We start from the raw sequence: 27,175 nt of genomic DNA on the forward strand, positions 1-27,175 counted from the left end.
TGGTTCTTCCCTGGGTTTTCCTGGCTTCTTCCTCCATCAGTTATACTGGCCGCCATGTATAGCCTATCTTGTGCTAAAAAATGGCGTTAAGCCCTAGAACAACAACCAACTCAATGCATTATAGCAAAAAATAAGTTTGTACAATTTATGAATTTTGTTATGTAGGCCTTAATACATAAGTAACAGTCTTTCAAAATATACATTGCTTAAATGTGAAAGGATAAACTGGGTTTGATGTACAGAGTAGCTAGTGGCGAATTTGGTGCATGTTTATTGTTTTGATAGCTTGAGATAAATCTAGTTTCAGATGTTTGCTTACAAATGTTTTGAAAAGAAAAAAGTTCCAGTGACACAGTGGTATGGATGAAAAAAAGAGCATCCAACATATTTTTCTTGATAAAGATTAAAGTCAAAATTGCCAGTGTATGTGTAAAAATTAGTCAAGTAATGGTTTAAGAAACTCCTCAAATTCTGTAGCAATTACCTTGATGTTTGTGATGAAAATGACTATGTACCATTAATATTGTCTGACAGCATCCATAAGAAACAGATCATTTGAATTTGTGCACAGTGTTATTTATATTTAATTTTTAATTTCGTTTTGTCTTTTCTCGAGGGGCCCCGAGTGGTCTAAAGCGCTCTCCGTTATGGATCGCTGCCATCTCACCTCTGTCTGCATAGGTTCGAGTCTCGGATTTGGCCAGTGTGGGTATGTGAGAAAGCTTGCCAGTAGCTTCTCGAGAGTTGGTGGTTCTTTCCGGGGATTTCCCGGGTTCTTCCTCCACCATTATTACTGGCCGCCTTGTATAGCCTATTGTGTGCTGAAAAATGGCATTAAACCCCACAACAACAACAACAAAAATCTTTCCTCAATGATTATGTTACATACACTTAATTTATATTGTGTGAATGACCTTTATCCATAGCATGTCTAATGTTATGTAGGGTAAACATGTCTAATGTTATGTAGGGTAAATATGTCAGTGTTATGTAGGGTAAACATGTCTAATATTATGTAGGGTAAACATGTCTAATGTTATGTAGGGTAAATATATCAATGTTATGTAGGGTAAACATGTCTAATATTATGTAGGGTAAACATGTCTAATGTTATGTAGGGTAAATATGTCAATGTTATGTAGGGTAAACATGTCTAATATTATGTAGGGTAAACATGTCTAATGTTATGTAGGGTAAACGTGTTTTGTTTTGGTTCTAGATATGGGGGGGTTCACGGTTAGTATCTCCCCTTGAAAACACAAGAGGGCATCTCGGTGCGACTCACTTCCGGATAGTTCAGTCATTTAAGATGGCAGAGGTAGATCAAGAAAATGTGACAGACTGCTCACATCACATTATGCAAGCAGGATCAATATCACATTATCTTAAAAAGAAATTCTATCAATATTTGATCAATTGTTTTTACATCTCTTTTTTTCACTAACTTCTTTCAAATAAATATTATCTGCCCATTTCAGAACTTCATTATCTTTCCATTTTTACCTTATGCTCTAGTTTGTATTATTTGATTGTGCAAATGTGTATTGATGCGTAAAAAGTTCTTGCAATTTATCTCGCTTGAACCATAATGAAAATATGTTTATTTTTTACAGCTTTAATCATAGCAGTTAATGGAGGTTGAATGACGAGAATTTGTTTAATAATTTCTTATGGTTCTTTTATTATTGATTTAGACTGTTGCTTTTCTATTAAAATTCATTATATTTTTCATGAAATAACTTGAGTTTTTCAAAATGCACAAATGTCAGCCATGCTTGAACAGACAGGCACACGTACAAGTCTCCTTGATGATTATTTTCATTTTATTTCCTTGAACGGTTGGAAATGTTAGAGTATACAGTTTGGAGAAATATCAATGTTAGACACACTATGCATATATAGGACATCTGTGGCTCTCACCTATCTGCCAGTCTGCCTGTATGTATGTCTGTCTCCTTTCATCTGGTGCATGGGTATATATATCCTCGAAAGAATGTCTGTTCGCCTACGTATATTACATAAACATACTTCTGGTTAAAAATGAGTATAAAATGATGCTAAGATAGAAAGAGTGACTGATAGATAAAGACAACAAATATGAATAGTTGTGAGTATCCATTTATTATTGACTTGTAGAACATGGTCTTACAAGCAGTCTCTTTTTTAAATCATACTGTTTGCAATTTCACATCCGGTCACGTGGATCAATATTGATTTAAAAAGGCGAACCAAAGTAATAGGACGGAATCTGTGAAATAATTGGATCTTTAAAACCTACATATTTGGTGCAAGGAAAGTTCAACATAATTAAGCTAATTTTAAGAAGGCTGTTCTATTTGAATTTGCTGGTGGCAATCAGAAATGTTGTCTAAAGACCCCAGCAAATTTGAGAGTTATTACCTGTCAGCATAAGCAAAGAAATAATTATGCTGAAAGTTATTGCATGTACTGTCCGATACTTGATGTTTCAAAAGTCAAAAAGAAAATGAAACAAACAAAAAACAAACGTCATTGGGCATGTTATTTAAGCTGAATATTGTATGATATTTACACCCAAATATGAATAAATATTCTGTCTGCATTAATTACACTCCTTTATCATTATGATAGCTAATGTAGTTATTGCTTTGTTAAGTTCCTCTGAATAAATTAAAATACTGTGTTCCATTTTTACAAAAAAACATTTCTGGTTTAAAATATTCAGCATTACAAATCAGCTGACGTATCGATTTCGTGTTATAATTTTCTTATCAACCTTGTGTTATAACTTTCTTAACTTGTGTTATAAACAAACTATCAGCCTTGTGAAAATAACTGAGAAAGAAGGATATATCAGCATATGGAGAATGAAAATTGTTGAGATTGTTTTCGTTAAAGTTACATAGCCATAAATGTGCAATAAATGTTTAAAATCGGAGAACAAAGTGAAATGTTCCTACAGATGTATCTGAAATTATGGATAATGAATCTATATTATCAGGTATGGACAGTGTATTTAATTTAATTATTTGATATCATTTAAGTATGGAAAGTAAATATTATTTAATTATCTGATATAATGTAAGTATGGACACTGAATCTAATTATCTGATTTAATGTCTATAATTATTATCCTAGTATGAACAAAAGATGTTTGACATATATAATTGATTCATTGGTTTAACCATAATGATCTGTAGTACAGCTAAGATTCCTTCCTTTGTTGACTTTATGTTTTGCTAACCAAGTGTAGAATGGTGAACTGTCCGGAATTGGAATTTTTTTGTGGGCATGCGCATTGGAGCTAAGGGGGGTAATTTTAGGCGCTACGATCAGTAACTCCGTTGCAACCGTGAAACCCCCTATAGCCTTGATTCTGATTTTTTAAATTTATAGAAATGAATTCTGTTGACAGTTTGATAGAGATTTCCAGAGTAGTTGGGATCTATATGAGATTGTTATAACTTATGATATTCTAGAAATGAACATTTGACCCTCATGCTGGTTCTCATATCATAGGTTTTTATATAATGGAGAAGTAAACAGAAATGCCTCATTCCTGTCTTAACATCCAAAGTGGAATCAGTCTTATTGTTGTGTCCAGTTTTAATTTTAGATTTTTTCTTCTTCTAAATTTAATTTATTCACTGGGATTGCAGAGTACTCTTTGACTTCGGGACTAAATCACTGTCTTGGGATTTTTGTGAATTCATTCAAGGGCATTTTGGATGATGCCATTTTGGTATATCAAGACTGGTGGCATATAAACACTATTCCAGTCTGTTGGCAAATCAGCACATTTAGAATTGGAATTCATTTGTAACACCACTGGAATTCATTCAGAATACTCCCTACCTTTGGACTGGTGATAGAACTTGTAGCACTATTGGGATTCATAATACTGTAAGTTCTTTTTAAATTTTCACTTGCATTCTAGGGAAATAAATTATTTATTGAATTTTACAAAACTTGTTGCATTCATTCTTATCTGTTATTTAGTTTGTAACAATGGAATCATAACAACAAATCAGTCTAATTTCCTCCCTGAGGTAATAGAGGGCAATGTGCTTCACATGGTTGAGTGATGACAATATCATAGATATAAGAAAATGTTTAAAGCAGCGGAAGCTGAATGCTGACAACACTGACAGTGATTAAATAGAAACTGAATACTGACCATACAGACAGTGATTAAATAGCTGAATGCTGACAACACTGACAGTGATTAAATAGAAACTGAATACTGACCATACAGACAGTGATTAAATAGCTGAATACTGACAAAAGAGACAGTGATTAAATAGAAACTGAATGCTGACCATACAGACAGTGATTAAATAGAAACTGAATGCTGACCATACAGACAGTGATTAAATAGCTGAATACTGACAAAAGAGACAGTGATTAAATAGCTGAATGCTGACAACACTGACAGTGATTAAATAGAAACTGAATACTGACCATACAGACAGTGATTAAATAGCTGAATACTGACAAAAGAGACAGTGATTAAATAGAAACTGAATGCTGACCATACAGTGATTAAATAGCTGAATACTGACAATACAGACAGTGATTAAATAGAAACTGAATGCTGACCATACAGACAGTGATTAAATAGCTGAATACTGACAATACAGACAGTGATTAAATAGAAACTGAATGCTGACCATACAGACAGTGATTAAATAGAAACTGAATGCTGACCATACAGACAGTGATTACATAGCTGAATACTGACAATACAGACGGTGATTAAATAGAAACTGAATGCTGACAATACAGACAGTGATTAAATAGAAACTGAATGCTGACCATACAGACAGTGATTAAATAGAAACTGAATGCTGACCATACAGACAGTGATTAAAAAGCTGAATACTGACAATACAGATGGTGATTAAATAGAAACTGAATGCTGACAATACAGACAGTGATTAAATAGCTGAATACTGACAATACAGACGGTGATTAAATAGAAACTGAATGCTGACAATACAGACAGTGATTAAATAGAAACTGAATGCTGACAATACAGACAGTGATTAAATAGAAAATTAATGCTGATGGAAAGAGTGATTAAATAGCTGGATACAGGCTATACCGACAGTGGTTAAATATAATCTGAATACATGTACTGACAACAGAAAGATTAAATAGATGCTGAATGCTGAGAGTACAGTAAGTGATGAGATAGAAACTGAATACTTGCAATACAGACTGATTTAATCAAAGATAAATCCTGACAACACAGACTGATTAAATAGAAGCTGAATACTTACAACACAGACAGTGATTAAATAGAAGCTGAAACCTGACCATACAGTGATTAAATAGAAGCTGAATACTGACAATACATTTAGTGATTAAATAGAAAATCAATACAGACAGTGAATTAATAGCATAGACATTTGAAAAGTTTGACCCAAAGTCAGCAGCCAGAAGACGAAGGTGGGTGGTTAGGAGGACCTGAGGAATGGCACAGAGATCAGAAATCGCTCCCTCTGGGGAAATAAGCAAATTTGTGGTAGTCCAAAACCATTGATACTTCGTGAGTTATTTTTCTTCCAGATTAAAATGTAGGTAGCAGAATTTGTAACCTGCTACTTCATGTTTGATTCTAACCATGATAAACCGTACAGTTAAATCTTGTGTATTCTACAGTGTAGTAGTTCGGAACTGTTCTGATTGCCTTTTTTCATTATTCATTCCTTATTTATTATTCACACAATATAGGAGAGAGCAGTGTTCCCAATCACAAGTTTAAATAATTGTATTTGCAACTATTGCAAGTAAAAATTGCCATGGTTAATGTCTGTCAACTTTATGAATAATAATGTGGCAAGTTGGAAATGATATCAGTACTTTTAAATTACAATTATTTACTACATTTTATGTCAACAGGCGCTTGAAAATACAATTTAATGTACAGCCCAATCCTGTTTTGATTGTGGGACTGATGTTTGATGAGACAGACTCACAGGCTGTAAGTCACTATTCACTATCCTGTGTCCAGGATGATAAGGATCTGGAGAATTGTGGACATGGAAACATATGTTGAGAATATTGGTTGGCAGTAATATTACTGTTCATCCAAATGCTGAAAATACAATTATGACTAGGGCTTTAACATAAACTGTGAGTAGAAGAAAACGAGGCAGCGCTTATGGCACAGTATCAGTGGTTTTAATGCTATTTTTCAGCTCTTGATAAGTTTTAGTTTGTAATAACTGGAAGAGGAAGAATGTGTGAATCCATGGTGACAACCACTGACCCAAGAAGCAATATGTAGAGAGATTGTTTACAGGATGCCAAATAATGAATTTCTTTATTGGCTGGACACTTGTTGAAGCAAATGATGATAACTGTCGGACACATCAAAATATGACTATTAAAAAGAACTTCATCCCTTTTTATAATTATATGCACTAAACCTTTTGTCACTTTCTACCATTAATTCCCCACTAAATATTTCCTGTTTTCAATATATATGGTGATCAACATATTTTAGCTTGGTACACCAAAATTTGAAATGGCCACCAAAATTATCCAGTAGGTTGTCATGTGGCTATTAAAGTATGATATGTACTTGTGAGTTCTGAATTTAGTTTACCATTGGTTTTGAAAGTCATGTGTAGATTGTATGATCAAAATTAAAGTGATGTAGAAAAGATATTTCACAACATTGTAGTACTTAAATAAAAATTTCAGTGTAAATTGTACCTTAGCAGAAAAGCCATGCAAGGTCAGTGTCAGTTTTATCTCATGAAGCATTTCCAAATTATGAAAATAAATTCTTGCATTTAAATTTGGTTGCTGATATTATCAATATACCTGATTTTTTATAGTGATTAAAATGCTGGTGCCAAAGCAAAGTCAATTTTGTTGTATTTTAGCGCTTTCAGTTGAGATGTATTGTCTCGAGGTACCAGTTTCCATTATTCATAGGTTTTAACATACTAATCACAGGTTGTAACATACTAATCACAGGTTGTAATATACTAATCACAGGTTGTAACATACTAATCACAGGTTGTAACATACTAATCACAGATTGTAACATACTAATCACAGGTTGTAACGTACTAATCACAGGTTGTAATATACTAATCACAGGTTGTAATATACTAATTACAGGTTGTAATATACTAATCACAGGTTGTAACATACTAATCACAGGTTGTAATATACTAATCGCAGATTGTAACATACTAATCACAGGTAATATACTAATCACAGGTTTTAAATACTAATCACAGGTTGTAACATACTAATCACAGGTTGTAATATACTAATCACAGGTTGTAATATACTAATCACAGGTTGTAATATACTAATCACAGGTTTTAACATACTAATCACATGTTGTAATATACTAATCACAGGTTGTAATATACTAATCACAGGTTTTAACATACTAATCACAGTTGATTACCTCCCAATGCCACAGCATTATACATTTGGTGATGATATGTCATCTGGAGAAGACTGTAGACTTTGATAATAGCATCACATTCTATGTTGACTGCATTTACTGTGGTCTTTTCTCTACTATGACTTTAGTGCAAGGTGGGAAGATTTGCTAAATACATGGAATGTCAGAGTATGGAATTATTTACTTGAAGTGATAGAGTTTAAGTCGGATGATGTAAGAAGGTAGCAAGTATACTAATGATGTCACTATTAAAGACTTCTGAGTTGCCATACACATTCATGTTCTTTTACTGATGTTTTTGACTTTATTTATATTTTGTGGTAAGAGAAATAAGATAGACTCCTGTCACCAAGCTCTTGTACTAAAAACTGAGATGCTGTATTATGATTTAGATGACCCAGGGATAAAAATAGCCTTAGGGTGACTAACTATGGCCTATGCAAGTTCCCAAAACATCGCTTCTCAAGATGGTTGATAGTTGATTTTTTTGAAATGCAAGTGAATGTAAGAACTAGAACAGATTTCAGTGGAGTGAAGTTGTGACATTTCTTCAGCTGTTATTAGTATTAGGAAAATTCAGCTTGCTTTCATGTTGTTATGTTTATTTTGTTTCATCTTGACTTTGTCATTACTCCAGATTTCATTTTGCTTCATTTGTAATACTCTTTAAAGTGTACTGTGCATAACCATCTGACATGAAACCAGTATGTTAGACAGGTAAATGGAATTTATAATTGGGAGCAATACACGTGGAAGTAGCAAGTAGCTATGAATTGTAAGTTGCATAGATACAGTGGATTAGTAATTAAGGATTCAGTGTTAATATGGGTTTCCAGGAGAACCTTTCATATGCTTGTGTATTCCTCAACAACCTTTCCATGTCGTGTCTAGACTTGTGTTTATGTCAAGTCTAAACTGCAAACAATATGACCTTGATTTTCTGTCAGATATTGTCTCAGTTGATCGGGGTTTATGCTGTTTCTTCTGCTGATTACTCCAAATAAAGTACAAAGGCCTGGATCTACATCTTTTGAGGACAGATTTGGGTCTGTGCAGCTTGCAGTTGGACTTGACTTATAAGCAGATACATACCATAGTTGGTAGAAAACATCACAAAGGTCCAACATGAAATTTTGCACAATGTATATATGTTGGAAGAAAGTGTATACTGCATTTACTTATAAAATGAGCCCAGCTGCAAACTGCACAGATCCAGATCTGCCGTTGCATAATGCTCCAGCAGATCTGAGTCTGTAAAGTTAGTAAGTCATAATCAGTAGAAAAAACAACAAAATATACCTAGATCTGCAGGTGCACTATGATATGGCAGTTCAGGATTTATGTTGTTTGCAGTTGGACTCGACTTTTAAGTGAGTATATATGATATGCCACATTTCCCTCCTTTCTTGGGAAAACAAATCTCAGTATATGTGCATAATTATACAGGTAGTTAGCATTTATATATGTACATGGATATAATTTCGTTGATTGATATCTACTTTGTTTCAGCTTGATGCTTCAGAGTTAGACCATGAAGTTTTCTCCTTGACCAAGTCTCAGTTTACAAAGATCTTCAAATATCATCAGGTTTGTCAGTCAGATTTCTTGGTGTACTTGTTTGTGTTTTTACATGCACACATCTACCGAAATCATATACTTCACAAATAACACAGCAAGAATGTCATTTTATATGGGTAAATGTGTATGAAAGAGCTTGAATGCTTAGAAATAAGACTATTTCCAAACAGAAGCATAATGTACTGGGTTGAGAAAATCAGGTAACCACAATAGCTATCATCATTTGATTTAATGCTTACTAACCATAAATAGTTCCAAGTACTTAAAGTTGAACTTCAGTCTTATTTCAAATAGATTAAAAAACAAATTGGAACTTTAATATACGTGTAAATGTTAGTTACATTAACATCATATACCAGACATATATAAAAAAAATTGCATCTTCAGGTCATAATTTTTTTCTCCACCTATGTTCTCAAAAAGGATATAAAGATAAAAATGGCTTATACCATTATTAAACATTTTACTTTCCTTTGAAGATTTGATTAACATTTGTTGAGGTGTCATCTAGTTCTTAAGGTTAATTGATTTTTGAAAGTGATTAATGTTTCATCTAAGTGAACTTTAAACCTAGTAACATATCAAACTTGTAACTAAGGGCAAGTAACAATGTTAAAGAAATTGTTCTGCTTTTATATTGTGCAGGGAAATCAAAACCTAAATTTCATACTAAAGCAAATAAACTTTACTTAGGCTGTGTTTTATGTTTGATGATTTGGTTGCCTACCATTTTATAGAATGCCTAAGATCAGTTTTGTCTGTATGATTGCTGTGGAGTCAAAAGTTCTGGTATTTATTTTATTATGCAGACATAATCAATTAGATTGAAGCAGTTGTAAAGACAGGGCAGAGATTAAACTCTTATTATGATATACATAAATCTCTTTGGTCTTGAACATGGAAGTCAGATGTGAAAGTCTACCAAATAATGGTATTCAGAAATGAAAAAAAAAGCCAAAAAGTGAAGAAAGAAAAGAAAAAACCCTTAAAGATGTTATTACAGATCTGGAAACATATACTTGAAGCATGGACGTCATATTACAGAGAGCTTTAATACAGTATGTCCTGCATGCACTGAAAAACTAATCTTGTACTAGGTGATGCCTTTTCAGTTATAGCTTTGAGATTTTAATTACATTTGGCATATTAATCACATTTTGCCATTTTAATTACATTTTGCCATCATATATGTTTCCTAATCTTATTCAATATCATATGTAAAATAGACAATGTTTGAAAACTATATTATACTAGGTTTAAGGTCAAGGTTGTATAACTTCTTTAATCATTGGGTTAAAGGTCATGTCACTGTTCCTTCAGTAGTCACTTTTTAGTTCTGCAAGACAAAACCAAGTATACTTTGATGGTAACAAGGAGATGTTTTCTTGACTCTGTGTATGCAACCAATATAGTTTCCTATTGCAAAACTATGCACTCTAAATGCATTCAGCAGAATTTTTCTGATACATGTTATTTTTCCTAATGTCGTTTCATAATTCAGCATTAAAAATCATTTTCTAAAAGGTGATTAAGAGCTAGTTTTCTGGTTTGTATTTGTGGTCAGATTTATTTTGATTCATTTTATAAACTGTTATGTGGAGGATATATATCTAGTAATTTGGTGTTTTTAGCCCTGCTGGTCCCACACCAGAAGAACTTATGGGATGGCCTTTTGTTTATCTTCCATCTGTCGGTTAGTACAAGTCTGTTATCATTATTCCTCCTAAACTATTTGCAGAATTGGCACATAACTTTACACAAACATCTATCAAAATGTTTAGTTGGTTGCAAATAAAAATGGTGCCACTGTCAGATTTTATGCCAGGAAAACCTTGGTCACCTAAAGCAATTTGTTGTGAGTTTCATAAAATATCATTTGAATTGGGTCAAAGATTGCTAGTATTAAATCCTGGATTACCCACCAGGTGAGCACATTATGTTGAAACCACAGTATCCCAGGTATAGCTTATATGATTGTAACCCCACTGATTAGTTGTGTTTATCTTTTGCCATTTAAGAAACATTTTGTGCAGCAATCTGTATTGACTCTTGTGTGTAAGGATTATAAACAAACTGACCAAATTAATTTTACTGTATTGACTATTTTGTATAAGGATTACAAACTGTCCAAACCAGTTTTACTGCAATTTGTAAGCATTTAATTTATTATAATTGCATGAATGTTGAATTGTTTGGAGAACAAGGTTATCGCAGTTGCTTTACAATGTAGGCCTTTTTTTTTTAGATTTTGTTTTTGAGTGAGCTTTTGACATCATTCTTTTTATAGTGTGTGCAGTTTCAAAATAACCAAGAATAGTATTGATTAGTTGCATTGTAAGTGTGTGAAAACGAATGTTTTACATCAGAGAAAATACAATATGGTTGAAATACTAAAGTTTCTAATATTACAGAATTTTAATTTCTGTCTTTGGCCCAATTATTATTGAAGAAAGTTTTAAAAAGTAATTTTCAATATTTAAATGTCTTTTTAATTTACAGGCCAACTTTCTTGCACGATTTGCCCCGGAACTAGATGCTGCTATTAAACTATTGATATGGAAGGTGAGTACTAATTGGTTTAACTGCCAAGTGTCCTGTTTTTCTGGTATATGTCCTCTATTTTGGACCTGAATATGGGTGTATGTTTTTCTTGTTAAAATCCTTTTTTTAATAAAAAGAACGAAATAAAAAATTTCCTTGCAATTTTCTGTTTATAACAGGACCTGGTTCCATTCTGAATGTGTCACATGTATATAGGGATATAGAGTTCTAAAACATGATTGGTTCATTCGAAATCAATGCTATCTTGCTAGTCTTGAACCACCATACTGGATTGTTTAACTATGCATACATGTAAAGACACATACACATGTATAAAACAAAGACAAACAAATATATGGTTTGGAAGTCTTACTGCGATGACTACACAAAACATTTGTTATCGGCACCGACATTGTTGACTAATTAATTGCCTTCACAATTTGATAAATTATAAACCTCAAATTTATTCAAATAATCAAGGTGAAAATCCCCACAGCAAATGTGACGTTAGTAGCAAACTCATTTTCTCCAGATGTTTATGTTGTCAACACTACATTGTTTACATTGTCAACACACTTTCTACTATGCATTGAATTTACCTGGATACTCCTTGTTGATAATTTGCATAAGAATATTCATCCGCATGCAGTAGGTCTAGTTGCCGATCTTTCTGCTATATATGTTTTCGATAGTACAAAATAAATGGAATTGCAGCTTACATAATGAGATGAAAGCTGTTATAATAAGAATGGGATATGTGTGCAGATCGATAGTGTTATAAACTGTTTTACAGGATCTTGTATCAGAGTCAAGCAGACTACACTAAAAACACACTAACTATGCAAGTTGTGGGTAATATATCATTTTTGTCTAATTTGAAGTCGTCAGGGACAGTTCAATACTTACAGCACAATCTCTGTATAAGTTTGAAGGGAAACAAAAATTAAGTCATTTATTTTTTTATTTAGAACATGTAGGTAAGTCCATAAATCCATAAAACTTGGTGTGATTATTTAGGATTACGAGATGGGGTCATATAGTGTTTTACGGCTCAGAAGATTAACAAAAGCATACAGCCTTATCTGTGTTTCAAGGACTTCCACTGAGCACCTTGAAAGTTGAATGTGTTCACACCATCTTCAACTACTGATGGTAATAATAAGTTTATTACGGTACAGAATATGTAGTCTTCATACAAAAGAAGTATCTCTAATGCTAGAAATCAATCAGTTGATGTTTTATCCTTTTTTTTGTTGTTGGATTGTGTTTGTTGTCATAAAGTCTTCATTTATAATGCATCACATGTTAAAATACTTATAAAAACAATGAGTGATCGCTTGGTAAATTTACATTTTATGTTTATGCAGTGAAAATACCAAAACACATAATTAGCTACAGTTTTGATTGGGGAGACTAAGGGTACATTCATCTGGTTAAGAACAGAATTTCTAACCCTTTGGGAGATGAAGCCAACATTTAGTTTCATTAGAATGTTTCAAGAAGTTATGGCGTCCTGGCTTTATGCAAGCAGTTTGTTGATAGTGTTGTCAATGATTATTGATAGTGTCAATGACAATGTCCAAAAGAACAAAAGCATACATTTAGCTGTGTCTCATTTTATAATTTGTTGAAATATTATTGAAAGTTGAACATGTTTTGTTATGCTACATAGTTGTAGTTGGCTTGGAAATTAAAATAAATTTTATCAAATATTTATGGTGCAATATATGGAATGGCCTAGATACTTTTAATATTCCCCAGTATTGCAACAAGACCTGAAAGAAATTAATCCAAAAGGAATTAATCCTCTCCTAGATAGTTGTTATTAATACATGATCTCCTCCAGACACGGACATGACACCTTGGTCCATGGTTTATCCTCATTAGACAAGCTCCTTGATAATGGTGCACCATGTTATATCAAACTTACTCCCAGTGACCCAACCTTCAGAAAATGTGCTGCAGATCTTCAAAACAATACTAATAGTTACTATTCTTTTTATTAATTTAAATGCTGTCTGTGTCAAATAATTAAATGCTGTTTCAGATGCATCAATTTTTCTATGTGGCTTTAGTACTTTTTTTAAAAGTGCCAGAAAATAACGCATATATTTTTCTGAAGTTGATGTAAGTTTTCAGAGATTCTTGTTATTCAGTTCTACTTGCAATAAAAAAGATGCTTAGATGGTATTAAGTGACATGACAAATTAGATCTTTGCTTACTGAAGAAAATGTTATTAGAGGATGAGGTAGAGCTTTGTAGAAGTACAACTTCATGTCTTTAAGGATGTCTGTTTTGGTCAAGTCTAAGCTTACTGCACAGCTCAATGACATGATATCACTTGGTACTTGAGAGTTTCTATGGTGTGTAACCAATGGGAGAAATTTGATGTAAAATGACATGTTTATGACTTTTATGACATGGTTACAACTTTTGTCTCATTAAAAATGAAAAGGAACAAAACTGATACAATTTAAAAACTTCCGGCAACAGCCTGGTTAGAGCGTCTGCCTCAGATGTGGGAGGTAGTGCATTCGATCCCTGGACAATTCATACCAAAGACAAACAAAAATGGTACTAACAGCTGCCTTGCTTGGTGCTCAGCATTAAGGGGTTAGTGTTAGGACTGGTCGGCCTGGTGTCAGGATAATGTAACTGGGTGGGCCATCATGCTACATGTCTGCACACCAGCAACAGCCTTGTGTACATGTATGCAAGTCTGTAGGAAGTCATTAGCAATTTACAACAGCCTTGTGTACATGTGTGCCAGGCCATTGGAAATCATTAGCAATTTACAACAGCCTTGTGTGCATGTATGCAAGGCCATTGGAAATCATTAGCAATTTACAACAGTCTTGTGTACATGTATGCAAGGCCATAGGAAATCATTAGCAATTTACAACAGCCTTGTGTACATGTATGCAAGTCTGTAGGAAATCATTAGCAATTTACAACAGCCTTGTGTACATGTATGCAAGGCCATAGGAAATCATTAGCAATTTACAACAGCCTTGTGTGCATGTATGCAAGGCCATTGGAAATCATTAGCAATTTACAACAGCCTTGTGTGCATGTATGCAAGGCCATAGGAAATCATTAGCAATTTACAACAGCCTTGTGTACATGTGTGCAAGGCCATTGAAAATCATTAGCAATTTACAATAGTCTTGTGTACATGTATGCAAGGCCATAGGAAATCATTAGCAATTTACAACAGCCTTGTGTACATGTATGCAAGTCTGTAGGAAATCATTAGCAATTTACAACAGCCTTGTGTACATGTATGCAAGGCCATAGGAAATCATTAGCAATTTACAACAGCCTTGTGTGCATGTATGCAAGGCCATTGGAAATCATTAGCAATTTACAACAGCCTTGTGTGCATGTATGCAAGGCCATAGGAAATCATTAGCAATTTACAACAGCCTTGTGTACATGTGTGCAAGGCCATTGAAAATCATTAGCAATTTACAACAGCCTTGTGTGCATGTATGCAAGGCCATTGGAAATCATTAGCAATTTACAACAGTCTTGTGTACATGTATGCAAGGCCATAGGAAATCATTAGCAATTTACAACAGCCTTGTGTACATGTAAGCAAGTCTGTAGGAAATCATTAGCAATTTACAACAGCCTTGTGTACATGTATGCAAGGCCATAGGAAATCATTAGCAATTTACAACAGCCTTGTGTGCATGTATGCAAGGCCATAGGAAATCATTAGCAATTTACAACAGCCTTGTGTACATGTATGCAAGGCCATTGGAAATCATTAGCAATTTACAACAGCCTTGTGTACATGTATGCAAGCCATAGGAAATCATTAGCAATTTACAGAAAATTGTCAGTGGAAACTTTCTTTTTTGGAAAATCGATGTGGAAGCTTTCTTTTTTGGAAAATCAATGTGGTCTCAATAATTTTCTCATACAGAGAAAGTTACTCACAGAAAGAGACTTGTCTCTGTACATTTGGTTAGAGGAGTTTACAATCTTCAACCTTAGCAAATTTGATGAATATTTAGATACACTTTCAGCTATTATTTATGATGGTGTACTTTTTCCCGTATTTCATTATGTAATTTTCCTTTTTTGTCAATAGATATTTTCAACTAGGAATAGTGCAAGAAGTTGTCAACCTACCTTAAATGTTTTGGACCCATAATTATGTATTTTTATTACTTTTAAAAACATTAAATATCCAATATTTAACAAGCCATCATCCTTAATGTAGGATACATTTTATCTTGAAGTAATCTTATGTTTTGGTTAATTACTTCTCAGTAAACAATCAAGGCAGTACCAGAAAACCCCCACCAATATAAACTATTGTATATACTTTTGTATAAATCATGACCCTTCAAAAATTTCTTCATCAATCAGATAAGGGTAGACTTTTTTATGCCAGACTTACTTGTACTTTTTATTACCACTGAAACCAAAAATAAATTCAACACTTATATTAATGTCATATTACTTAGCTTTACTTTTGTACATAGATGCTCAGTGCAGGAAGCATTTAAGGTTGGCCAGTTAAACTATGTGTGCATGCAACATGATGTCTTTTAAAATCATCAGACAGTGAATCCCTTTTTTTAAATTTTTGGAAAGTTTTATTTTGGCATTACTAGAAAAAGATTTTCTTTTCTTGATCAGACCGTGATAGGCAGAGATCTCACAGTGTTATAGTCTGATTAAACTTTACTGCACATAGACAGAGATCTCACAGTGCCATGCTCTGGTTAAACCAGACCTTCATTTTAGAGATCTCACAGTGCCATGCTCTGGTTAAACCAGACCTTCATTTTAGAGATCTCACAGTGTCATGGAAGAGGTCTGGTTAAATGAGACTATACAAACACCTGCCAGTTTTTGACACCTGTTTTGATAATGACTGATAATGAGAGTGTTTCTGGTAAACTACTATTCCTTTTCAAATCTGACAAAATATTTGAAAAATCTATACTTAAAAGTCAGTACATATGGTTGTCAAAATTTTTATTAGAAGGATAATTTACAGGAAAGATAGTGGTTTCCTCTTAGAAAGCCACCACTTTTGCACTGAATAGCTGTTTTATGACAGGGTGATTGGGTAAAATGGTAAATACTTACTTTTGTGGTCTTCATGGAGGTGGCCTCAGATCAAAGGGTAGCCTCTCTCTAGAGGGGTCACTGAAGAGATGACCCACTGTACTAGTATATCCACTGGTTTTCTGGGTGCATATTGTATGATGAAAATATGTTTATAAAAGAATATTTGAGGAACTACCATATTTGCTTATTTGAACATGGGCTGAACATACATGTGGGTCATTTTATAGATTATACACGATAGCATTTTTTATGGGATTCATGGCTAAGAGATTAAAATTTTATAAAATTTTGACATCATATATTCAATGTTTGGAAAAATCATCAGAGTGGTGGATTGTACATTAGATCTAAAAGTGTGGGCCTAATTATTATGCCGCTTACCATTTAACTACATTATAAAAAAGGGGGTTGAAGTGAACACAGAATAATGTATTATGCTAAGCATGTAGGGATATGTATAGATTGCCTTAGTTTTGACTTGGATGTTAAGTGAAAGAAATTGCAATCAGGCCTTGGCACCTGTTAGAAGTAGATAGTCTGGCTGTGTGGAGTTTTAGAACATGAACTTTGTGTGATAGAGAGAAATCCTCAGTGCTTTCAAGTAGACACTTGGTCAACAATGGCTTTAAATCATGAATAGAGGATTTAAAGAAAGTATTAGTCAATATAAGTGCACACTTTTATCAAATATAGAAATCTGTTAGTCAATATAGGTGCACACTTTTATCAAACACACACTCTCTTGTTGAAGAAAACGAAATATAAATCATGGGTGTCGATGTCTTATTGCATGTATCAATGTGTGACATTGTCCTTGGGGATATGTTTTTACTTTGTTTAATGCTGATTGCATAACAGGTTCTGACTTGTACAACAAACAGTGGCTTAGATATTGAACTTACCTGCCAATAGTCTTTGAGGTGAAGGAAATGAGAATTTGGAGAAAATCACAAACCACATAACCATGCTAATGCCAGAATTATGATTGAACCGGAAGTGACATACACATGTAATTCCAAAGCAAGTTGTTTCATCATTGCACTGTGTAGTTGTGTGATGAATTAGAAATATAACCTATCCCCTGACAGTAAATCCATAGTTTATGTATGTGGGGTTAAGGCTTTTTTGCTGGGGTAGAAGAAAAGAAAAAGTCTATATACACTTGTTGGTTGCAAATATTTTAATATCTATTTCAAATGATAAAAAATTGCTTACACCTGAAAGAAAATAATGCCTTTATGTCTATCTTTCTTGTAAATTAAGAACTGTTAAAGCAATATTTAGCATGCAAAGATGCCCTAATGAGGCACTGATCATCGATAAGCAAAAGGTCCTGGGTTACATTTAAAACATTTTCATTGGAATCTTATCTGCTTTATATCATTGTAATGACATGCCCATAATAATTGTTATCCTTGTGTACAGCTCAAATACTGAAGATGGATGTTGGACTCAAGTTCTTAATAATACTGTGTCATGCACTATTTCAGGTTTACATAAGATTCCTTTCAGATATGATCTCTGGTAGATAATGTTAGTTCTGGAGGTCCTAAATTATCTGTTTTGAGGACAAACTATGAGTTGCTTCTGGACAATTCAGTTTTACCTATTAAAACAATTCATACTGAGATGAAATCAGCACAGTCAGTATTAACAATTAGACAACCATAGAAGCCCACTATGAATATTTAGGTATTTTTGATATATGTTCATGATAATAAAACATTATTTTTATTACACTTACAGCTCATTATAAAATCTATCAGATTTCCTCCATTATCTATAAAGGTTGTATGTTCGCTTAAGTTCTTCATATGGTTCTGTACTTGAGGCCTTCATCATACAGAGCTTTACATGAGGCATTTATGGCCTTCTTCATACATAGCTTTACATGAGGCCTTTATGGCCTTCATCATACAGAGCTTAATATGAGGCCTTTATGGCCTTCATCATACAGAGCTTTACATAAGGCCTTTATGGCCTTCTTCATACAGAGCTTTACATGAGGCCTTTATGGCCTTCATCATACAGAGCTTAATATGAGGCCTTTATGGCCTTCATCATACAGAGCTTAACATGAGGCCTTTATGGTCTTCATCATACAGAGCTTTACATGAGGCCTTTATGGCCTTCATCATACAGAGCTTTACATGAAGCCTTTATGGCCTTCTTCATACAGAGCTTTACATGAGGCCTTTATGGCCTTCTTCATATGGTTCCGTGCTTGAGGCCTTTGTGGCCTTTGATGACGTACACATTCATAATTTTCTTCCAGGAGTTGTAAAAAACCCAACTGCAATCATATCCACGATATTTTTACATAAAAGATGGAAAGAGTTTTTTTCTTTGGGTGGAATAAATTCTGACTAAGTCATTATCATTAGTATTAAGCCTAACTTTTTATTGTGCATGGAGTCTAGATAAAACATTGTCAAATGCTTAACTGTTTATTGTGCATGGAGTCCAGGTAAAAATTGTCCAATGCTTAACTGTTTATTGTGCATGGAGTCTAGGTAAAACATTGTCCAGTGCTTAACTGTTTATTGTGCATGGAGTCTAGATAAAACATTGTCCAATGCTTAACTGTTTATTGTGCATGGAGTCTAGGTAAAACATTGCCCAATGCTTAACTGTTTATTGTGCATGGAGTCTAGGTAAAACATTGCCCAATGCTTAACTGTTTACTGTGCATGGAGTCTGGTAATACATTGTCCAATGCTTAACTGTTTATTATGCATGGAGTCTAGGTAATACATTGTCCAATGCTTAACTGTTTATTGTGCATGGAGTCTAGGTAAAACATTGCCCAGTGCTTAACTGTTTATTGTGCATGGAGTCTAGGTAAAACATTGCCCAATGCTTAACTGTTTATTGTGCATGGAGTCTAGATAATACATTGTCCAATGCTTAACTGTTTATTATGCATGGAGTCTAGATAAAACATTGTCCAATGCTTAACTGTTTATTGCTCATGGAGTCTAGGTAAAACATTGCCCAAGTTGAACATTTGTGTGTGCAGTTTATATTATTTAAGGTTGTATTTGACATTTTGTGATATAAATAATTGACTTAATCTACTGGTGCGAGACCATGCTGGTTAGTAAATACATGACTGGAGCATTAGGAGTGCAGCTTGAATCATGGCAATTATGTGTCAGTTGTTGGGGTGCATAGAGACTTGAGTAAGGAGATTTATATTATAAAGCACATTAGTTGCACTGGTTTTAAAGAAACTACATTGTTAGCTGAAATAAGTTCACATATCAAAGTGACCCATGTCTGTCTTTCTTTTTGGGACCTTACAACCTGTTGTGTATTTTATATTGCCAGTGGGATTTCCATTTGTATTGAAAAGTTGATGTACTGTATTTGATGGCCATTATATGTTAGTGTCAGTAATCCTTTTGTTGGCTTTTACAGTACGTTTATATACACAGATTGTTATTTTGTAATAATTTAATTATGTAATGACTTCCATCTTTCTTAATTTTTAAAGCCACACCCTTTGATGTAAATTAATGGATAAAATCAGGTCACAGGCCATATTAGGACCATGTGCCATATTTTGCCCACCCTTTGTCATAGGGGGTTGAAGTTAAGTCAGATTTTCACTTAGAGAACAGTTTGGGTCACAATGAATAATTAATTTTCTACAGGGAGTTGAAAATATATTTAGTCAGTATCTGTAAAGAATCTAAAATTGATTTTTGTTAATCCTTAGGTTATTAATAAGGAGGTTCTTTATTGTAATGGACATGACTGTCTAGATAATAACAATGGTAAATTAACTTCCATCGAGTTCCACTTTTAAATTCTTGCTTCCTACTAGAAACTACAAAGAAAACTTGCTTTTTTTAAACAAAGGGCAATAAGCCTAATCGTTAAAGAGTCCAAGATATTAAATATGCTGATATTTAAAATTACCTAATACAGCATGTTGACTTGCAGTGAGTATATCAATATATGTGTTCATGGTATGTTGTCCTTTTGTCCTTTGATAAGCACAATATAGGTCTAGCTGTTTCCACTGTGTTAACATGAAAATATAAATTTATGAAGTGTTATGGCCTAGACATGACCTTAACTTATAGGTAGGGTTGTTAATATAGGGTATATTAAAATCCTGGACCCAATTGTTTACAGTGGTATGTTGAATGAAATCATTGGAAAGCCTCATGTAAAAGTAATGGAACAAAATTTAATTGTGTGTACTTTTTCTTCTTTTACCAGAATTTTTTTAAAAATAGGTTGAGTCAAACTGCAAACAACAATGGTCTTGATCTGCCATAACACAATGCACTTGCAGATCAGGGTCTTTGTTGCTTGTTCTACTGAATAATCTGCGATGGTAGATCTGGGTCTGTGCAGTTTGCAGCTGGACTCATAAGTGAGTGTATATGGTAAGTTTAAAGATATTTATCATGTGTATGGTACTGGTAAGCTGTTACTGTAACCTTCACTTTCATGTCTTTTTAAGCCATGATGAAAACTTTGCATCTAAAGCTTTTGGTGAGATGCAGCTGCAAAAATGTGACAGGAAATGCTCACATGTATTTCATAACCAATGAGCTTAACACTGGCTTTTATCATTTTGGATAGATTCAGTGTACTTAATAATCAGTGAGCTAAATAAAGGCTTTTATAGTGTTTGCTAAGTCACATGCATTACATAACCATTGAGCTAAATATTAGGCTTTTATTTTGTGTTTGGATAGATCCAATGTTCTTCATAACCATTGAGCTAAATAATGGCTTTTATTGTGTATACTGGTATATATCCAATGTACTTCATAACCAATGAACTAAACAATGGCTTTTTTAGTGTATGCTGGGGTAGATCACATGTACTACATAACCACTGAGCTTATTATTGGGCTTTTATCATGCATGTTTGGATAGATCACATGTACTACATAACCAGTGAGCTAATTATTGGGCTTTTATCATGCATGTTTGGATAGATCACATGTACTACATAACCAATGAGCTAATTATTGGGCTTTTATCATGCATGTTTGGATAGATCACATGTACTACATAACCAATGAGCTAATTATTGGGCTTTTATCATGCATGTTTGGATAGATCACATGTACTACATAACCAATGAGCTAATTATTGGGCTTTTATCATGCATGTTTGGATAGATCACATGTACTACATAACCAATGAGCTAATTATTGGGCTTTTACCATGCATGTTTGGATAGATCACATGTACTACATAACCAATGAGCTAATTGTTGGGCTTTTACCATGCATGTTTGGATAGATCACATGTACTACATAACCAATGAGTTATACAATGGCTTTATCAAGATAATACTGCAATTATTTAATCAGATCAGTCAGACTCCATGCTGAAATATCACAAATTTGTTTGTTGTCAGATTACTGCGAAGGATAAGGTGAAATTGATGTCACCATATGTGAACTCTACATACAATTTGTTCTTATCAGTTTTCATCACACTTTTAAACATTATTGGCTATATCATACCATGAAAATTGGAGCTAAGCGCCTTCAGCAAGGACATGCGGAAGCTGCTGATCCAGGATGGATGACCTGGATGTGTTTACACCCCACCCCTGATTATAAGTCCAATGAGCTACCACAGTTTACCCTCAACAGGCAAATGACTATAATTGGGAAGTGCCTAAAAACCTAAGATATGGGTCAATGTTTGACAGATTGTGACAAATAAATTGGGGCTAAACTGGTTACAAACGAATTCTTACTTGACAAGGACACTTGGGTGACATTAATTCCGTTGTGATTAGTTTCCATTTTGCTAAAATTACATTTTAAAAGTAAATTTTCACAATGTTTACTTCCTCCTATTTTAAGGGTATTTATTTGTTTTACAAAGACTGTACTTAACAAATAAAGACCATATTCTGTAGTGGATACCAATGAGAAATACCATATTAGAAGAATAAAGTATTAATTAAATGCAAAATATTCCACTACAAAAATAAATCATTTATGATTGGTACTTGTGCTGCTCTGATGTTTTTGGACATACAGTTTAATTAAGTATATTGTAATTTTCTGTGCTACAGTACATAAATAAAAGAAAGACTGTAATGGAACTGACTGTACAGATTAACCCTGAGTACAAAATTTAGACAGACTACAGCAATGTAGATGAGGACCCAGGGGTCAAAACATGACAGCAATATATTCTGAAAGAGTATGAGCTGTGAGTAGTGTGTACATAGCCTTGACATTCAATAATATTTAGCATCTTGATAATGATAATATATGCATCCTATATTTGACTGGACCAAAACACAACTCTGCGTGAAATTTAGAAATGAAAAAATGATAAAGCATTTTGGTTGGAGACTTTTACACCTTCATGGTTTTGGTTGCTTTAAGCTATAAAATATTACAATTTTATATACTTGTAATATTTATGCTGTAACTGTCATTAATATCAGTGTTATATATATATATATATATATATATATATATATATATATATATATATATATATATATATATATATATATATAGTAACTGCCATTAATATCAGTGTCATATTTATATGACTGTAATATTTATGCTGTAACTATTATTAATATCGGACAGCTCTGGTAGCCTAGTGGTTAAAGTATCCGCCTCGGATGCTAAAGGTTGCAGGTTTGAACCCAGGCAGAGTCATACCAAAGACTTATAAAAATGGTACATACAGCTGCTTCGCTTGGTGCTCAGTATTAGGGCCAGCTGGCCTCATGTCAGAATAATATGATTTGGTGGGACATCATGCTATATGTCCGTGGCATGATGCCCCAGTGCTAGACATCACTAAAACTGCCACACTGCAGACATCATAGCAATATGACTGAAAAATTGTTAAAGCTAGGTTACAAATCCAAATCACATGTGTACACACACACACATTAATATCAGTGTTTTATTTATATACATGTCATATTTATGTAGTAACAGTTATTATTATTATTAGTGTTAGATTTATATACCTGTAATATCTATATTGTAACAGTTACTATTATTAGTGTTAGATTTATATACCTGTAATATTTATATTGTAACAGTTACTATTATTAGTGTTAGATTTATATACCTGTAATATTTATATTGTAACAGTTACTATTATTAGTGTTAGATTTTTATACCTGTAATATTTATATTGTAACAGTTATTATTATTAATTTTAGATTTATATACCTGTAATATTTCTGTTATTAATATCAATGATTGCCTGCATGATCGTTCCATATGAAATCACACACAAACATTTGTTTAAGAAAATTTTCCTTGTTTGAGAGTTAAGCCCGATCCTTGTTCATGACAGTATAGCTAAGTACCACAGCACTACTTTAGACTACACATAGATTCGTACTACACTAAAACTATGTGAACAAACTGGATCCGGTACCACACAATGCTATGTGCTTTCACAGTAATGCAAATTTTAATTACAAATGTTCAGATAAACTGTTGTGATAATTTTGCATGTACAACTACAATATACTAGAGAATGTTGAAGAGAAAAACATATTTTAGATGGATGTGTTAAATTTGAGTAGTGACACCAAAAATACATAAATTTTAGTATTGTCGACATTTTGCAGGTCTTTTGAAAAGGTCCAGTGATAAGCACATGCAGTTTAATCCTTTAAGATAATTATACCTTTAACAGAAATGTTATCCTTTAATGAAATCCTTGATTTGAAATTGAGAATAGATAAAGCACTCTAATTCAACTTGTGTTGTAATCATTTATCGATCCCCCCAACCCCGATGATTGATAAGGGTTACAGAAAGTCATCAACATTTATGATACAAAATGGCAGATCTGGGTCCATGCAGTTTATTGGATCCAACTTGTGTGTGTGTGTGTGTGTGTGTGTGTGTGTGTGTGTGTGTATATATATATATATATATATATATATATATTGATGAGCCATAATGACAGCTATTATTTTATGTAAATTTATGTAAGCACAGATTATATCCCAGATATTTCATTGTTACAGTAGTAGGCATAGGCCATTATGCAAATTTAGAGAATTTTTTAAAAAGAAAATGTGCCAGCTGCAAAAGATAATTTTATTTGTGCATGGTTGTCTTTTTCTAGTCTACTTGGTTTAAACCGCTTGGTTTCAATATTCTAAGGTGGTGTATCCAGTAAGATTCCTTTTCTTTCCTTGTTTGGGAACTCCAGTTGGGGTTGTGAGCAATAGTTATGGCTCATCAGTTTCTAGGTCAATACAAATATTTTCCAGTATCAGCAACAAGCTGAAATAAACTAGTTGATGCATAATAGAGTTAAAAGGTTGAATTCCTGGAGAAAAAGCTATGTAAAGTTTCGCAAACATAACTGTTTCTTCTGTTTTATTTGTTTTTCTTGTCTATGTTTTGTATTTGTATGTTTTGAAAAAGACTCTTTAAAGGGTCAAAAGCACTCAGGCTAGCTAGATACTAGTTTTGCATTGTTCTTTGTCAGTTTATTGCATTTATTTGAATCAATCCCTGACACATGTGATCCCATGCTGGATCCAGTGCACTTGAAAGAATTGTTATTTGCCATATGATTTGTATCCTTTTTATATATGTATATAAGTTTATAATTACCGTAACTGAATATGTGAAGTGAATTCACTTCACATTTATCTGGTATCCAAAATCAAGCATAGAAAATAAATCTAGATTATAATTGAGCTGTGATTGAAACATTTTGATTTAAAAATTAGTCTAGTCATTAATTTACACAGTGAATATTATATTAATGATAAGGTGTATCAATAAGCAAACTATAAATTATATTGTGAAGGATTTGGTTACATATTATTTTGTTTCATTCAATAAATCCATGATGAATAGGGCATTTGTTATTATCAGTTCAGATTCTCATAACTTTTGTGTAAATATTGTTGATCCTATATGAAGTTTTTTTGTTGTCTAGGAGGTAAGTTTTTGTTCTTGGTGCTAATTAAGGGCTTTGGTATGACATGATCAGCCAGTCTGTACATTCCACCATTTGGAGATCTGTGATGGCAAAGCAGTTATTAAGGAGTTGGATTAGGGAGTGGGTTACAAATAGCTTGGCTGTGTGCACTTCCTCAAGTCACTTGATTGGTTGTCTTGGCATGATATAACTTTTAACATCATGATGTGCAACAGAATACCAAACCAAACCAATCCAAATTTACAACCTGCCTTGTGAGACCATTCCTTCTGCCATAAAAAATTGATCTCCCTAGATAGGTAATCTGTCATTAGAGGTTATTGTTATTGCATTGATAAAGTATGAGTGTGTATATGTGTGTGTGTGTGTGTTTAGATTTTTAATATAGCTTTAACAATTTTTCACTCATATTGCTACCAGACTGCAGTGTGGCAGTTCACTGTGATGTCTAGCACTTGAGCATCATGCCACAGACATGTAGCATGATGTTCCACTCAGTCACATTATCCCGACACCAGGCCAACCAGTCCAGACACTAACCTCTTAACACATTAACCCCTGGCAACAAGTTAATGTGGCAGGAGGTAGTAGCCTACTGCCGAGCTCTGTAGCATCAAGGTCATGTATGATACACTAAAGTGGGTGGTATTATAGAAAGGTAGACAGATGTAGCTCTACAATGATACCAGATAATTTGGAAGTTCTAGTTGCACTACAAAATATAGAGGGAAAAACCTCAATTTATGGAATTGATTTTTTCCCCACTCAAAATTCGCCTGTGGTCAGAATCAGATTTTGTGTCTGATTTTAGACTTTTTGGTCTCAGATCTAAGGCAAACCAACATGAACTGCAAACAGACAGATGAACCGTTGCAAAAAGTAGGATAATATGGGCATTTGGAATAAAGAGTGGTCTTGATATGATAATAATGGGTCCGTTAGGCAAAAAAACAAAAAAACACAAAAACATTCAACTTTTACCCTTCTGCTCATGCGCATGCCAAATAGCCAATGAAAAACGATGTTTCTAACACAGCTGGGCATTAGGTTATTGGAAAATCACCTGCAAGTTGATGTATTAGGATCTATTCAGAAATAGCTTTCAAAATGTGTTTCCTACTTGAATTTCGGGCGAAAACAACAAAAACGTCCAGAGGTTAATGTGTTAACGCTGAGCTCCTAGTGAGGTAACTACGCTGTTAGTACTATTTTTATAAGTCTTTGGTTTGACTCGGCTGGGAGTCAAACCCACGACATCCTGTATCCGAGGTGGACACTCTAACCACAATGCAAATGGAGCGGTCCTGTGGAATAAGAATCACTTCACAAATAACAGGTTGTCTGCCAAGACAGTGAAATCAGCTTTTACTATATATAAAACTGGCATGTGGCATCAAAGTATTGCCTTATCAGTAGCACAAAAATGTGGGCATTGGAAGGTTTTAACGTTTAACAAAATGATTTAACAGCCTTATTACCTGTACATTTCAGAATTTATAGAATCTGTTTATCTCATTTACCATTGAGTTTCTTTTCATTTTTGTCAGTAATGGAGAGTAGGGAATGTGTTTATTTAGGATTACTTCTAACTGCGTACATACACAACCATTTGT

At 33.6% G+C, this 27,175-nt stretch overlaps 2 protein-coding genes across 8 annotated transcripts in view; one reads left to right on the forward strand and one right to left on the reverse strand.

Moving 5' to 3' along the window:
• Window positions 1–27,175, reverse strand: part of LOC149781304 (uncharacterized) — a 217,722-nt gene that overhangs the window by 174,438 nt on the left and 16,109 nt on the right. The gene's annotated exons all lie outside the window — the stretch shown is intronic.
• The window catches only part of LOC149781305 (peroxisome biogenesis factor 2-like), a 101,888-nt gene that overhangs the window by 14,260 nt on the left and 60,453 nt on the right, over window positions 1–27,175 (forward strand). For both annotated transcript variants that reach the window (XM_089935403.1, XM_089935404.1), the window contains exons 2-3: window positions 8,924–9,001; window positions 11,492–11,554. In XM_089935403.1, coding sequence (XP_089791529.1) covers window positions 8,924–9,001; window positions 11,492–11,554 — 141 coding nt within the window. The remainder of the gene's footprint in view (window positions 1–8,923; window positions 9,002–11,491; window positions 11,555–27,175) is intronic.

This window comes from Sinohyriopsis cumingii, chromosome 15, assembly GCF_028554795.1.
Source record: "Sinohyriopsis cumingii isolate HCF-2022 chromosome 15, ASM2855479v2, whole genome shotgun sequence".
Lineage (NCBI taxonomy): Eukaryota > Metazoa > Mollusca > Bivalvia > Unionida > Unionidae > Sinohyriopsis > Sinohyriopsis cumingii.